Source organism: Perognathus longimembris, chromosome 28 (genome assembly GCF_023159225.1).
Source record: "Perognathus longimembris pacificus isolate PPM17 chromosome 28, ASM2315922v1, whole genome shotgun sequence".
Taxonomy (NCBI): domain Eukaryota; kingdom Metazoa; phylum Chordata; class Mammalia; order Rodentia; family Heteromyidae; genus Perognathus; species Perognathus longimembris.
The window spans coordinates 72,052,669-72,067,704 of NC_063188.1; the positions used below are offsets into that span (position 1 = coordinate 72,052,669).

Below are 15,036 nucleotides of genomic sequence, written 5' to 3' on the forward strand. Positions count from 1 at the left end.
TCAGTGAGAGGTGGCAGAACCGAGTAAGAATACAGATTCTAGGGCTGGGGACCAGTGGCTCACGCCTATAATCCTAGCTATACTCAGGAGGCTGACATCTGAGGGTGGTGGTTGAAAAGTCAGCACAAGCAGGAAAAGTCCTGAGTCTCTTATCTTCAATCAACCATCAAAAAGCTGGAAGTGGAGGTGTGGCTCAAGTAGTAGAGTGCTATCCATGAGTGAAAAAAGCTAAGGGGCAGCACCCAGGCCCTGAATTCAAGCCCCAATACGGATACATATGCATACATTTGTGCATGTGCACACACATATAGGATAAAGATTCTAGAATTAGGCTTGTCCCAGAACTTTCTTCACTGGTAGGATGAGGATAGTTCCTGGCTCAAGGAAACAAGTCTGTTGTTAATTTTCATAATTACATTCTTCCTCTTGCACTAGCCTTACCATAAGAATATGAAGTGTCAAAGAGAATGGAGTTGAGTACAGGTGGCTCATGCCGGTAATCCTAGTTACTCAGGAGGCTGAGATGTCAGGATCATGGTTTGAAGCTAAGCAGGGCAGGAAAAGTCCATGAAACTTAAGAAATCTCCAGTACACTGCCATAAAAGTTGAAAGTGGAGCTGTGGCTCAAGTGGTAGAGTGCAAGCCTTGAGCAAAAAAAAAAATCTCAGGGACAGCACCTAGGCCCTGTGTTCAAGTACCAGAGGCTCGCACCAAAGCAAAACAGGAAAGGAAAAAAACTTGCTAAACCACAGAAAAGTCACAGGTGTAGCCAGTAAAAACAGCCCAATGAGCCAGATGCTGCTGGTTCAGGCCTGTAATCCTAGCCAGCCCAGGCAGGAAAGTCCATGAGACTCTTGTCTCCAACTGATCACAGAAAAAGCTAGAAGTGGCATTATGGTTCAAGTGGTAGAGTGCTAGTCTTGCTCAAAAGGAGCTAAGGGATAGCACCCAGTCCCAGAGTTCAAGCCTCAGGACCAGTAAAAAAAAAAAAAAAAAAATATATATATATATATATATATATATATATATTCCAATGGAAGTGATTTTCATTGAATTTCTCAGGCCCCTTTGAATTGCTGTAACCTTCTCTGCTTACTGTTTTTGATTATCTAGTTCAAATTTATGAACTGAGAATTGTGTTCTTCCTAAAGGCAGATCATCAGTCCCCCTACCACTTCAGGTGTAAGTTTGGCCATCAGGTAAATATGCAGTGATAACTAGCTGAGGGAAACACTAAGAGAAACTCTCATTTCCTTAAATCCCATGCACCTGCACCACCTTCACCACCACCGTGTTCACCACCACCACCACCGCCGCCGCCACAAAAGAACATCAAGCGAAGCAATTGCCAAGATAAATCACTTTTATCTCTATAGGAAAGGGAGGATCTAAAAAAAATATAAATTACATTAGTAACACAACATAAGAAAAACAAGGGCAAAAAAACAAGAGAAATCCAGATGATGCTACTCTCACCTATTTATAAAAAGGCCCTGCATCAGAAATTCACAATCCTACCCACTTCTAAAAATATATTTAAACATGTACAGAAGCGGTGGGTTTGTTTTTAAATCGTTTGCTTTTTTTGTAAAAATATATTAAAGGTGAATAGAAATCCTCTCTCCCTGCCCCTATCCCACCCCCAACTCTTGCTGGGGATTGGAGATCAGAGGTAACTATCTCACCATGTTCTAAACCTTGGTTGCTACCACTCTTAACCCCTCCCCAACTCACTTCACTTAGAACCTGAAACATTAAGAGAACAAAAACACAACAACAACAACAAAACACACTAGCCTCTTTGGAAAAGCATAACTCTGAAGGTAAACTTGCTTTTCATTGGAAATAACACAAAACAAACAGAAGGCTCCAGGAACCCAACTAAATTAAAGGAACCCAACCAAATGGAGGCTGGGTTCAGTTCCATAGAAATTTCTAACAAAGAAACAGAGGAAAGAGGTCAGGAACCAGGGGGGATTTGCTAGCAATTAGCTGCCTTTGAAAGATCAAGAAGGGTGTTAATGGACAAAAGGTCTGGGTACCTGGTCTTGGTGACAGCAGTCAGTGTCTAGTCAGGCATTTGCCTACACAAGGACAGAGGCTTCTTCTGCACCCCCACCCCCAACCCCTTGCCGCCTTGAAAATCCTCAAGATAAGCAGAGCTTGGGTAGAAAAGAGGGACTGAGAATAGGGACCTCAATGCTGGGGGGGGGGGGGAGGTAGCTAGGCTTTTTGCCTTTGGTGTGACTAAATGGATGACTGCTTGGCCTTTGGGGTCCCCAAGATAGGAAAGCAAATGGACTAAGGAACCCAATTCCAAGGAAGGACAGTAAAGGTCAGTCTATAGGCAAAGGAAAGACAGACTAGACACAATGAAGACAAAGGAAGCCTCACAAATTCCCTGTGGCCTGCATGGTAGCTATTAAATTCCCCCAGTAGCATAAGCAAGCTGGGATACAGTTGGAGTGGAAAACAGAGGACAAAGATACATTCTACTTGGGCAGTGCCAAAATGGAGTAGGGGAGGAGGAATTCTCCATCAAGTCTGGATTGCCAGTGAGGCAAGACAAAAGGAAGTGGGGGCACTATCTGGACAACGGAAGCAATCACAAAGGAAGAATGGAGAAGGGTGGGTCAGATGGTCTGCTCCTTCCCAGATGTGCATCTTTTCTTCTAGACATGAGCCATCTTCACTCTGCTTGAACGTTGACATGTGGTCCACAGGTGCAAAGGCCCAGAGGTGAAGATATGAGTTCTGAGGTCTTCTTCAGATTAAGACCTCGGGTAGGGAAAGCATGGAGGCTCCCAATGAAGAACGAAGAGGGGGCTGTCCCACCACACCACACCCTCTCTGAAATGTCCAGGCTGTGTTCTGGGGTATAGGTAGATGGAGAAAGTAGGCTGTAGGGCCACCGTTATCTGCTTCAGTGGTAGGTGACTTCAAGTTTCTGGGACAGTTTCCTATTTGCCAGGGCCTACCCACAGCCATGCATACTCTTGTTCCACAGGACCTCCAGATCAAAAAAAATCCCCAGAGATCACTATGAGACAAAATGCTTCATGTGTAGCCATAAAAGTAGCCTCCTCCTCCTGGATCCTGTCAAATTTATAGTCAAAGGCCTACAAAGGCCTAAGTGTCCTCTTCCCATTTTGAAGAGTAACAGAAATCTTCTTTCTTCCCAAGGATAAGTGAAGTCATCCTTTCTAGGCCACTTAGAAAGGCTACAATGGGACATGTAAGGAGGCTTTGGGCCCTGTTCTTTTTATCCATGAATTATTTGGCAAGAGGGGGCAGTGAACACAGCCTTCTTCCAGGACAAAGTCTGAAGATGGGGGCACATCTACTGGGTTTAGGGAAAGAAGGGGAGGGAAGTGTAGAAACAAATGGGCAGACTTTTTTAGAGAAAGGGCTAGAGTTGTGGAGAATCTTGAGCACTGGGCCTCCCATTTCAAGGCCACACACATCAAGGGGCCCAGGCTCTCTTCTTGCTTCTTTCATTTTGCCCTCTAGATTGGGGGGGGGGGGAGCGGGCACACAAGTATGAAGGACAACACAAATGAATGGGGATGAGATTAGAAAAGCAGAAAAATGGATTCTAGTCAGTTGGAAACCTTTTCCATTTACCTGCTACTACTTGGGAGAGTGGGGAAAGAAAACAGTATATTCATAGTGAGAATGGAAAAGTAGTCAAAAGGAGTCATTGAAGGGATCTGTGGGAAAGTCCGTGCCTTTGGTCAGTCCCAAGAAAGCAGGAGAGTGCACCTCAGCACCTTGTTGGGGGCAGATAGGATCCAGGAGTGCCCCAACAGTTAACAACGGAGAAGGCAATGGGGGTGAAGGGTGGGACACAAAAGGGACTAGTTCACAGAAGTAGTTTGCCATTTCTGTGGATTTTCAGGATACGTCCAAGTCTCTGCTTTGCTGTTGCCAGGCCTTTTTTGGGACGCTTTCCTGTGAGGGAAGGGGAAAGTAAGCAAAGGGTATGCAAAAGGCTTTACTGGCAATTCCACAGCACCATCTGACCTTATGTCAGTTCCCCTCCTGTTTCTCTCTCCACAAAGTTTCTTCATCCTTGGGTCATATTGGGCAAGAGGCCCTCCTTAACTACATCTATCCAATACCATATGCCTTGGCTCTTCCTCCTCTGACCTGGTGCAGCAGCTGTAAACTCCCTGGTTATAGTTTGTCTTTCCCACTGATTTCTTTCTTTTGTTCCAATCCTTTTCCTTATAAATTTCTTCCGGAAAGTGAATGTGCTTCCAGGGCCTCTTATCCAGGTCAGCAGGGTTGAAGAGCTGCCTCATTAATGTATGCAACCCAGTGTTCCTGATGTTTCCATCCTTAAAGCCTTGTTTTATTAGAAGCCCCCATCCTTGTTAATCCTTACTATCATACCACTTAAGTGGCCTTGGGCTAGGTTTGGAGGGCCAATGTGGGAGAAAAGGACAACTTGAATTCTATATTTGTTGTCTCTCTCTCCCACATCAATGCACCTCCTGCATCCTATCTAATTAACATTATATTCAGTTTATTCCTTCCTTTAGTCAGAGCTCTGGCTTCTCTTTATTCCTTCCTGAATCTTTGTATGTTTCCTTTTAAGCTATTTCCCAATTCTTGTCCACCCTCTACTCTACAACCACCAAAAGAACCTAAATATAAACCTCTACTTAAACAGCATTCCATCTCTCCAAGTCCCATAAGCTCACATCCAAGCATCTTAATTTGGCCTTCAGTGTCTTTCTCCTTGGAGTTCTTATCTGTTAGAGCACATAGGGCTTGGAGAAGGTGGCTCTAAGATTCCCTTCTTTCTACCACTATATGGCCCATGTACCTTGTCCAGTTTGATTGCTCTGGGAACCAACTGAAGGACGCCGTTGAGTCAAGAAGACACCAGGGGCCATGGGTGTGGTACTGCGGTTTGCCTGGGCCATTCCAAAGGCATTAGGACGAGCTGTATACTCATGGTCAGCAAGACTTCCAGACACAGCTTCTTGCTTAGGTTCAGGAGGCAAGGGTGAGGAGGATGTGAGCTCCTGGGGTGCAGTAGCCACTGTTGGGGCTGGTATTGTCACATTAACATTGGCTTCTTGAGGGCGAGGCTGTGTTGATTCTTTCAGCAAAGGCTTCTTCTTGATATATTTCTTCTTTTGGGCCTTTTGAAGCTCCTGAAACACAAGCCAAGTAGACAAAGAGATCAGAAGTGGAGAAAATATAATTTCCCAAAAAAGGAACAAGACAATGATCAATGTAGTTCTGAAACCTGCTACTTTTTCCCTACCCTATCCAAGTCTAGCCTGTACATAAACACAACACCGTCTTTCACCTGGGGCCATTTCTTTGCTATCACCTACCCTTAAGTCAGCATTGCCACTTAACAGTACAGTGGCAAAAGAACTGCAAATGAGTTTGGAGATTTGGCTTTTGATCCTTGCATTACCACTAATGAAGTAGACCATGGACTTTTCAATAGAATTAGACTAAACTTATACAAGTAGCTGAGGCACTTTAGAACTCTATTTTATCTTATTTAATCGTCATAACATCCCCAAGAAAGAAAAACTACCATTTATAGATTTTAAAAACTGAGCTGCAGGAATATTAAGTAATTTGACTTCAAAGCCTCACAGCTGATTGAGAACTGGATCTGACTCTATTTGAAAACATACCCTGAAAAATTTTCAACTTTGAGTAAAAAGATTGTTAGCTTTGAAATGAGAAAAACCTGAGCTCAAATCCAGAGTTGTACTCCATAAATTAGATGATTTAGTCAAAGTTCCTAATCTTCCTGAATTTCAGTTACCTGATCTGTAAAAATGATAAATGAGTATCTGCTATTGTCATAGCAAGTGATAGTAACTTAACAAGTGGCAAATTATCCTATATTTTTACAATGATTTTTCTTCTTGCTGGTCTTTTTCTTCTAACAGAGGACTTGAAAATCTTTTAAGCTATTGGACAGGACAGGACAGAGTTATGTCACTTCTCCCCCAAATCTTGGATTTCATCTATCTACTGCTGTATGGATCAACCATCCATGACATAGTAGCTACCTGTATAAGAGATATTCAGAACCCTGAGAACCTGGAAAAATGATGGTGAGAACCTATGAATGACTTCAGTTTTTAAAATGCTATACAAATGCACAGACCAAATTAGTGATTACATTTATTTGCCTACTCTCAGCAACACTATCCTAGTCTTGCTTCCAAAACCTCTTCTTTGATGTATCCTCTCCTCAACCCAAACTGAAGTTACTCCTTAGATGGCATTAAGTGGCGTTTTCACAACTGTAATTAATTTATCTGTTTATTTTAAAGCAGCATGACCCACTTTTTTAAGTTACAGCTTATGTGTAACAATACATAATAGGGGCTGGGAATGTGGCTTAGTGGTAGAGTGCTTGCATTTGCCTAGCATGCATGAAGCCCTGGGTTCAATTCCTCAGCACTACATAAACAGAAAAGGCCAGTACTAGCACTGTGGCTCAAGTGGTAGAGTGCTAGCTTTGAGCAAAAGAAGCCAGGGACAGTGCCCGGTCTCTGAGTTCAAGCTCCAGGACTGGCCAAAATAAAAAAGATATACATTAATAGAAATAGATCTCTGCTAGTTTTTGACAACAGCTTTCAAGACATTTTTAATTTTAGCTCCACAGAACATTATATAAAATATGTACAGACTGAACTATCCCATTTAGTTTAAATATCAAGTATCATAAAATTTGCAGTTAGAGTTTTCTTCTTTATTTACTGGTTTGAATCTTTTCTCCACTTACTGGTATCTTATCCTGGATTAGTCATTTAAGTAAGTCTCATATTTTTTCACCTGTAACAATTAAAATAGTATCTATTGAACAAGTATACTGTCTATATTACATTAAACATTATACATAGAAGTGTCTAACATAAAACAGATGCCTGATAATGCTCTATGATGTAGGATGTGGCATGAGAAGCTAAGGAGACATTGACAAAGAAAAGAACCACTGGTGGCTTACACCTATAATCCAAGCTATTCAAGAGGCTGAGATCTGAGGATCACAAATTCAAAGCCAGCCCAGGAAGGAAAGCCCATGGAACGTTTTAAAAAATTATTAGAGTTGATACACAGAAGGGTTGCAGTTACATGAATCAGGTAATGAGTAGAATTGGTTTTGAACCGTGTTTCCTCTTCCATCGCCCTCTCCAAGTTTTTCCCTCCCATCTCCAATTAACCAGCCCCAAACTGGAAGTAGAGCTATGACTCAGTAGTAGAACAAAAAAGTTCAAAGCCTGGGACAGCACCCAGGCACTGAGTTAAAGCCCCATGACTAACAAACAAAAGAGAAAAAAAGAAAGAAAAGAACCAGCAGATTCACTTCTAAATGTCCATGAGTTTCTGAGCACATTTATATGTGTTAAACAACTTTGTAATGCAAGAGATAAAATTGATTCTAGTGACAGTGACTCTTTAGGACAAAAAATAGTGGATAAGATCTTGAGAAAGAGATATTGGAGAAGGAAAAACCTACCACTACACCTAATTTCAATACTGGTAGGTAGTTGATAATTTTTATTTTTTGGTGTTGGGGTTGGAACTCAGGGCCTATGCTGAGCCACATCCCCAGCTCTTTTTTTGCTTTAGTCATTTTCCAGATAGATTCTCATATTTTTTTGCCCAGGGTTGGCCTTAGATTGTGATCCTATAACTTATACCTCTCATATAGCTAAGATTATATTGCTGCTAATGCTATTGTTGAGATGGTCAGGGGGGGGGGGGGGGCTCCCTCAGTAACTTTTTGTCCAGACTGTCTTTGAACAGCAATCCTCCTGATCCTTGCTTCCCAAGTAGCTGGGATTAACAATGTGCACCACCATGACCAGAAGTATACTCAACTTAGCCATTTCATCAGGACTATCTGATGTTGGGGATTCAGTTTTAGCCTAGAAGGGGGAAGGGTGATGAAAGCTCCCGAGGCGCTGCCCTTCCCCCAGCCCTGGGGCTGTGTGGAAGGTAGTCCCTCCCACCTTCCGGCCTCAACCTGAAGAGAAGCAAAGCAGCCCCCGCCTCTCTGCTCGGCCATGTGTGTAATGGCGGAGACCTGGTCCTTGGGGGGCTGTGGTCTCCACCCATAGAGGAAGTTCCGTGACATCACCTGATGGACAGCCCAATGAGGCAATCACTAATATTCAGTTAGTCCCTCCTCTTCCTACCCGCCATTACTGTTATATAAACCCCTCCCTGATTAAAGTCCTTTTGAGACTGGTGGAACATCCAAACCGGCTCCCCGAAATCTCTGTCCTGCGTCTGCTCCTGATACATGAGACGGATGGGGGGAGGTCTCGGCATCCTTCTTCAGCTCAGCTTAGTCCGATAAAGACACGCTCCGCCTCTCCTGCAGGCGGGAGAAGCAGAGCCGACTGTCTTTCATAATTTGGGATTTGGCATCTCCCCGGGAAAAGCGGGGGGGACAGGGAATTTGAGCCCCACAATCTGAGGGCAAAGGACAGAGAAAATCCTTCTTATCAGAGGGTTTTGGTTTTTTTTTTTATGTTTATGGATATTGACACTAGGGGCTTAACTCGGGGCCTGGAACTCTCGCTTGGCTTTCTTACTCATAGCTGTTACTCTACCACTTGAGACTTGTCTCTAGTCTAGCTCTAAATCATGTCAATTGTGTAACCTATGGAAGTAGCTTGTCAGAGTTAGTATGTGAAAGGGATGGTATGCTGCCAAGGATAAAGATGAACCGTTACCTGAGACAATGATGAGGTCCTATTTGCCAGAACATGTGAGCTTTGAGGCTGTAAGGGAAACTGGGATTGGTAGCAAGGTCATGCCTTGGTGTCAGCACTTACCTGTTGTGCCAGCTTTGCAGCTGCTGCAGCCAAACCTGTCTCAATGGAAGCAACTCTGGTCCCCTCACGCACAGGACGGTCTTGCTTGGGTAGAGTTGGTGTTACGCGTGCTACCAAGGAAACAGCACAAGGTGTTACTCTCTTAAGATATTTATCCAAATGCCAATTATATTTTCCAGCTACTCCAAAGATGTCTTTTCTTCGCCTCAATACTGGGAACTGAAACAAAAACCTTGTGCAGATAGGAAGCAATCTAACAGTATATTAATACCTGAGTCACACCCCTTGTCTCATCAATGTTTATTTTTCGTGCCAGTCTTGGGCTTGAACTCAGACATGGGTGCCATCCCTGAGCTTTGTTTGTTCAAGAAGAGCACTCTAACACTTGAGCCACAGCTCTACTTCTGGCTTTTTGGTAATTTACTGGAAATAAAAAGTCTCGTGGACTTTACCTGTGTAGGCTGGCTTTGAACCTCTATCCTCAGATCTCAGCCTTCTGAACAGCTAGGATCACAGGTGTGAACCACTAGCATCCAGCTCAAAGTCAGCTCCACCCCACCCACCCAGGCCAAGTAGTCTCATTAGTCTTCTGCTTCCCGTTTTGCTTCACAAGAGATAAGAAGCTAATTTACAAATACTCAAAACACAGTGATTAATGTGATTATGGTTCATGTTTTTTGTTGTTGTTGTTCCTGGCCAAACTGCTTCCCAATCTTATTTCCTCCCCCACTAATATGGTTTGAATGTCCCTCCCAACTCAAGTGCAAATTTATTTTATTATTTTAACCTTTAAAGAGGTACTAGCTCAGTGCTAGATAGGGTTTCAATGCCAGCCCAAGCAGAAAGGCCTGTGAGATCCTTATCTCCAACTAACAACCAAAAAGCTGGAAGTGGATGTTTGGCTCAACTGGTAGACTGCCAGCCTTGAACAAAAAAGTCAAGTGTGAATGTTAGGCCTTGAGTTCAAGTCCCAGTACTGAGACCAAAAAATTCCAAATAAACCAATCAAAGAATGGATAAAACCTGTTATTGTGGTACTGATTACAGAAGAGGGATTTCAGCTCTTTCATCAAATGATAGCTTCTGCTTACAGAATGATGGAGCAATGCCTTTGCCAGGTGCCAGCATCTTGCAGCTGGACTTCCAGCCTCCAGAACCATGAGGCAAATAAACTTCTTGTTGAGGATTTACCCAGTCTTTGATACTGTTATAGTGAAGTGACAGACTTTGAAGTCAGGCCCCATTTTACCACGTGAACCCCATTTTAAAATCGAACCCTGAGCCAATCAGATTTGTACCTGTATCCTAATCTTGCTTGCTTGAACACCTGATTGTTGTTACTTTGTTCTTTGCCTTTATAAGCCCTGTGTAATCACAGCTCGAGGCTCCCTCCTAACCTCTGCTGTGTCTGTGGGTAGGACGAGGCCTGAGTTGCAGCTCGCTTAAATAAAGCCTTGCCTTGCTTTTGCATTTCGGAATGTCTGGGTCTCGGTGGTCTTCTTGGTGGTGGTTTTGTGACTTGGCACAACATTTGGGGTTTCGTCCGGGATGGCCCCAGAGACCCCCGAGACCCCAGACTTCGAAGGTAAGAAAATAGCGCTGTTCATTCTGTGTGTCTGTGTCTGTGTGATTTATAGTTTTGTTTTCTGTTTTGGCCAGCCGCCTGAATCTGAACCTGTAGGTAGTGAAGGACTAGCTGGAGTGGACACGCTCCTATGGGCAGTCCTGGAGGACTTGGGGAACGCCTCATGCCTTCCACAGGGGACTCAGGCTTCCCACTACCACCCTGAACCTGAAGGACTGGACCGGGAGGCCCTTCTAATGGGTGCCCGTCCAGTCCACTCTATATTTGGGGTTGTCTGGTCCACTCCTACACAGGAACGCGCGAGAGAGAGCCTCAAGACTGTGGTCTCCCCCCTCACAGGGGCAGGAGAGACACAGTCGAACCTGTAAGCCGCGGCTCCCTAAGTCTGTCTGTAAGTGTTGTCTGGTCTTTGTGCCTGTGATTATTTTTGTGTGTTTCTTTCTTGCGCTGTGCCTGACTGACAAACGGATGATGGGGAATGTTCCTTCCACTCCACTGGACTTGACTTTAGCTCACTGCAAAGGTGTACAGGTAACAGCCCACAATCAATCAGTGAGAATGTCCACAAAAAAGAACTCTAGAGGGACCCCCACCCAGCCTTCTTAAGCAGAAAATTGTTTGGTGTGTTAAATGTTTTACTAAGACTAAAAATGTTTTACTAAAACTATCAAGCCCTGGAAAATGAGGCTGGAGAATGCTAAAATCATTTGTTAAAGGTTTTTGTCTTAAAATGTACGGCCGAAGCTTATTCAGCGCGCTTTAAGATCTTTTGAAAATGTATGTGTGTGCATGTGTGAGTGTGAACATGTTCAAGACTGCAGTATGATGCAAAACTAAGTTTAAGTTTAAAGTCAAAGGGTCATCAAGTTTGGGCATTACCAAATGCTTTAAAGGATTTCTCAGGGTTTTTTAATTAAAATTAAAAAAAAATCAGAGCTAAGTGTCAGAAATTTGGATTTAAAAGGACATATATATATATACTAAACTAATGGGGATAGAATTAAACTCTCATTAACTCTATGTATGTAGGAAGAAATGGCAATATGGGTCAATGTTTCTCACTAATATATTAGAAAGCTGAATGGATAAGTATTTCCAATTGTAATTCTTGCATTAAGGAAAAATTCAAAGGTCTTCATGCCATGCAGTAACTGGGACTGAAGGAAAAAAAAAAAAGAGGCTCTTTTGAAACAAGCAGCTTGTAGGCAAAGGGCGGCACCTGGTTTCAGAATGCCTGTGAGCTTCAGTTTTTCTGATGCAGATAAAAGCTAAAGTGTTGTGTTAGTGTTAAAAAGGCTTTGGAAATCAAGAATACATTTCTAGATAAGAAATTTGGAAGTAAAATTGTCCTAAATAATTATTGAAAAGTGAGAAAAGGAGAATTATGGCTACAAAATGTTTAATTGCCATTCCAGCTTCTTTGTAGGTTTTTTGTAAGTTTCCAGCAGGCCCACAGAGAAGCACAGGTGATTCCTACAAGTTTGTCGAGATCTAATACTGACCCTTAATAAGTTCCAGGTAAGAGAGCATGCTTAAAAACTACCTTCTGTGTGGACCACCTTGTTGCTTATAATTGGAGTAAAGTGGCCCCTTATAAGACTCACTGATCTGAATCTGCGGTTCGAAGCCAGCCCGGGCAAAGAAAGGTCCCTGTGAGAGACTTGTCTCTAATCAGCGAGCAGAGTGCTGGGAACGGAGTTGTGTGGAGCTCAAAGTGGTAGGGTGCTAGTCTTGAGATGGAGAGCTGGGGGACAGCGCTCAGGCCCTGAGTCCAAGTCCAGTGGAAAGTCACTCCTCCTGGGACAAAAGTGATGGAGCATCCAGAGGCAGTAAGCCACTGCTTGGATGGCAGAGATGGTGTCAGATCCTAGAGTCACTCCTGTTTGGCCTTGCAAAAGTTAATCAAAGCCGGGAAGTCCTAGAAGAATAGTTCATAAGCATGCCTTTCCAATGCCCATGTCTGTCTACTGGGCAGGAACTTACCAGTCATCTGTGATAGTGGTTAGTAAGGGTAAGTTTGTCAAATGAGAGGATAGATTAAAATCTCACCCCCCCACTCATTTACTCAAAGCTCTGACTGGCAGTGAGAATTTTAAGCTGATACATCTGTTTAGGAAAAAAAGCTTGTAGACCTGAAATTGTGTCCTTATTGAGATCTGTTAAAGGTCTGTCAGCTTGCCAATGCCCCCAATCAACAGATTACTAAAGGAGCTCGCCTCTGTGGGAATAGGCCAGGCGTGTATTGGGAAGTAGATTTCACAGAAATTACAAATATTTGCTAGTTTTTGTAGACACCTTTTCAGGATGGGTTGAAGCCTATCCAACAAAGCATGAGACTGCGAATGTAGTGACTAAGAAGATCCTGGAAGAAATCCTACCCAGGTATGGCTTCCTAGCCACCATTGGGTCAGACCTTTCGTCTCAAAAGTAAGTCAGGGAATAGCTGCAGCACTGGGGACAGATTGGAAATTGCATTGTGCTTATAGACCCCAGAGTTCAGGTCAGGTAGAGAGAATGAATTGGACTCTAAAAGAGACCTTAACTAAACTGGCCTTAGAGACTGGCGTAAACTGGGTGTCACTCCTTCCTTTTGCTCTGCTTAGAGTAAGAAATTCTCCCTATCAGCTTGGCTTTACTCGTTTTGAAATAATGTACGGTTCGCCCCGCCCATTATCCCTAGCCTTCAGACTGAATTGCTTGCTGATTTGGATGATGCTGAATTTTTGTGTAAACTCGATTATTTGCAGCTCGTGCACAAGAATGTGATCCCAACTTAAGGCATTATATGATTCTGCTTCTGTCCCTACCCCCCATTTATTCAGACCAGGGGACTGAAATCCTTAGAACCACGGTGGAAGGAACCCTAGACGGCATCACCACTTGGGTTCATTGCTTCCACGCCAGGCCAGCTGACCACTTTGCCCTGGACGACGACTACCGTGGTGGAACATGGGAGGTCTCCAATCACCCAACTCAGCTGCTTCGCCTTCGCCTCAAGAAAAGAAAGTTAGACTGAATATTGTTATAATTTTCTTTTTGCCTTCTTTCCTTACTACCCTGGCTAGTGTTGATGTTATTTTGGCAGCTCACTCCAAAGTGAGGTGACCCCTTATTTTAGGTAGTTTTGGGCTTGCTCAGGATTACAGGTATAGCCACCCGACACTTAGAGCACAGCTGAGAAGTTTATGTATTATTTTGTTGCTTACATTTGGATATTAAACACTATACAGCTAATGGTAAGTCTGTATAGCTGAAAATTAATTTTCAGTTTGCAGTAATCCTGCAGTCACTTGGTAAAGTAGACTAAGGTTATAGGTTCCTGGCTAGATAAGGTCAACACCCCTGAGTCAGCCTGAAGAAGTTACAGAAGAATGATCTTCACCCATCAGCCCCCCTTTAAAACCGAGGGACCAGAGTTGTTTTGGGGAAGATGAGGCAGGATAAACTAGAGGCATGCAAAACAGAGGTACAGAGACTGTACTTGTGAGAAATGGTGACAGGCCCTTTGGTTACTACGTTGGGCCCTACTGGCCCATGCCTTATCTCTATATCATCCCCTAGACATGCAAGCCTTGAAATGGACAGAATGGAGCCATGATTGGCTCCCAAGGTACCAAAAAGAAAAAGGGGGAAATGAAGTGCCTGCCAGACTTTGAAGTCAGGCCCCATTTTACCACGTGAACCCCATTTTAGAATCGAACCCTGAGCCAATCAGATTTGTACCTGTATCCTAATCTTGCTTGCTTGAACACCTGATTGTTGTTACTTTGTTCTTTGCCTTTATAAGCCCTGTGTAATCACAGCTCGAGGCTCCCTCCTAACCTCCGCTGTGTCTGTGGGTAGGACGAGGCCTGAGTTGCAGCTCGCTTAAATAAAGCCTTGCCTTGCTTTTGCATTTCAGAATGTCTGGGTCTCAGTGGTCTTCTTGGTGGTGGTTTCGCGACTTGGCACAACAATAGCAGCAGAAAATAGACTAAGAAACCATATCTTCAGTTCTTTTAGACAGACAGCTTCCTTATTACACCTCCCCACCCAGTATGTACACCGCATCCTTTCTCCCTATGTCTTCATCCTCATCATCAACACTGCCTCGATTATGCTTCTTTTCTTTTGTCCACCTATTCAAAATTCTATACAACCTTCCAAAATACCCTGACAGTGATTTCCCATGAAAAGCATTTAGGAGCTCTCTGGTCCCAATGATCTTTTCCCTTTGGAACATATAATCTATATGTATAAAAAATAGCACATATAACTTTATCTCATTTATGTCAATGGGTATTATTTTGTCTACACTCTTCAACTCAAGGTTAGTGCTCTACCACTTGAGCCATAGCACAACTTCCGGTTTTCTAGTGGTTAGTTGGGGATGAGTCTCATGGATTTTCCTGCTTTGAACCACAATCCTCAGATCTCAGCCTTCTAAGTAGCTAGGATTACAGGCGTGAGCCACCAGCTTCTGGCTATAAACTCTTTTAATGTCCCAGCAGCTTAAAGGTAATACATAACAGTTGTAGCAAACAATAGATGAATCCCTATGCTTAAAAGGAACCTAAGGAATGAGATGGCCATATGATATTTGAAGCTCCCACATATATCTGGGCCTCTAGAAAGCCA

General features: G+C 43.4%; 1 protein-coding gene across 8 annotated transcripts in view; it reads right to left on the minus strand.

Annotated features, from left to right (window-relative positions):
* Positions 1-1,342: 1,342 nt before the first annotated feature.
* Phf8 (PHD finger protein 8) overlaps positions 1,343-15,036 on the minus strand; it is a 120,402-nt gene continuing 106,708 nt past the window's right edge. For all 8 annotated transcript variants that reach the window (XM_048335577.1, XM_048335575.1, XM_048335583.1 and 5 more), the window contains 3 exons: positions 8,835-8,944; positions 4,832-5,165; positions 1,343-3,951 (listed from right to left, as the gene is read on the minus strand). In XM_048335577.1, the coding sequence (XP_048191534.1) occupies positions 3,863-3,951; positions 4,832-5,165; positions 8,835-8,944 (533 nt within the window). In that variant the 3' untranslated portion in view covers positions 1,343-3,862. The remainder of the gene's footprint in view (positions 3,952-4,831; positions 5,166-8,834; positions 8,945-15,036) is intronic.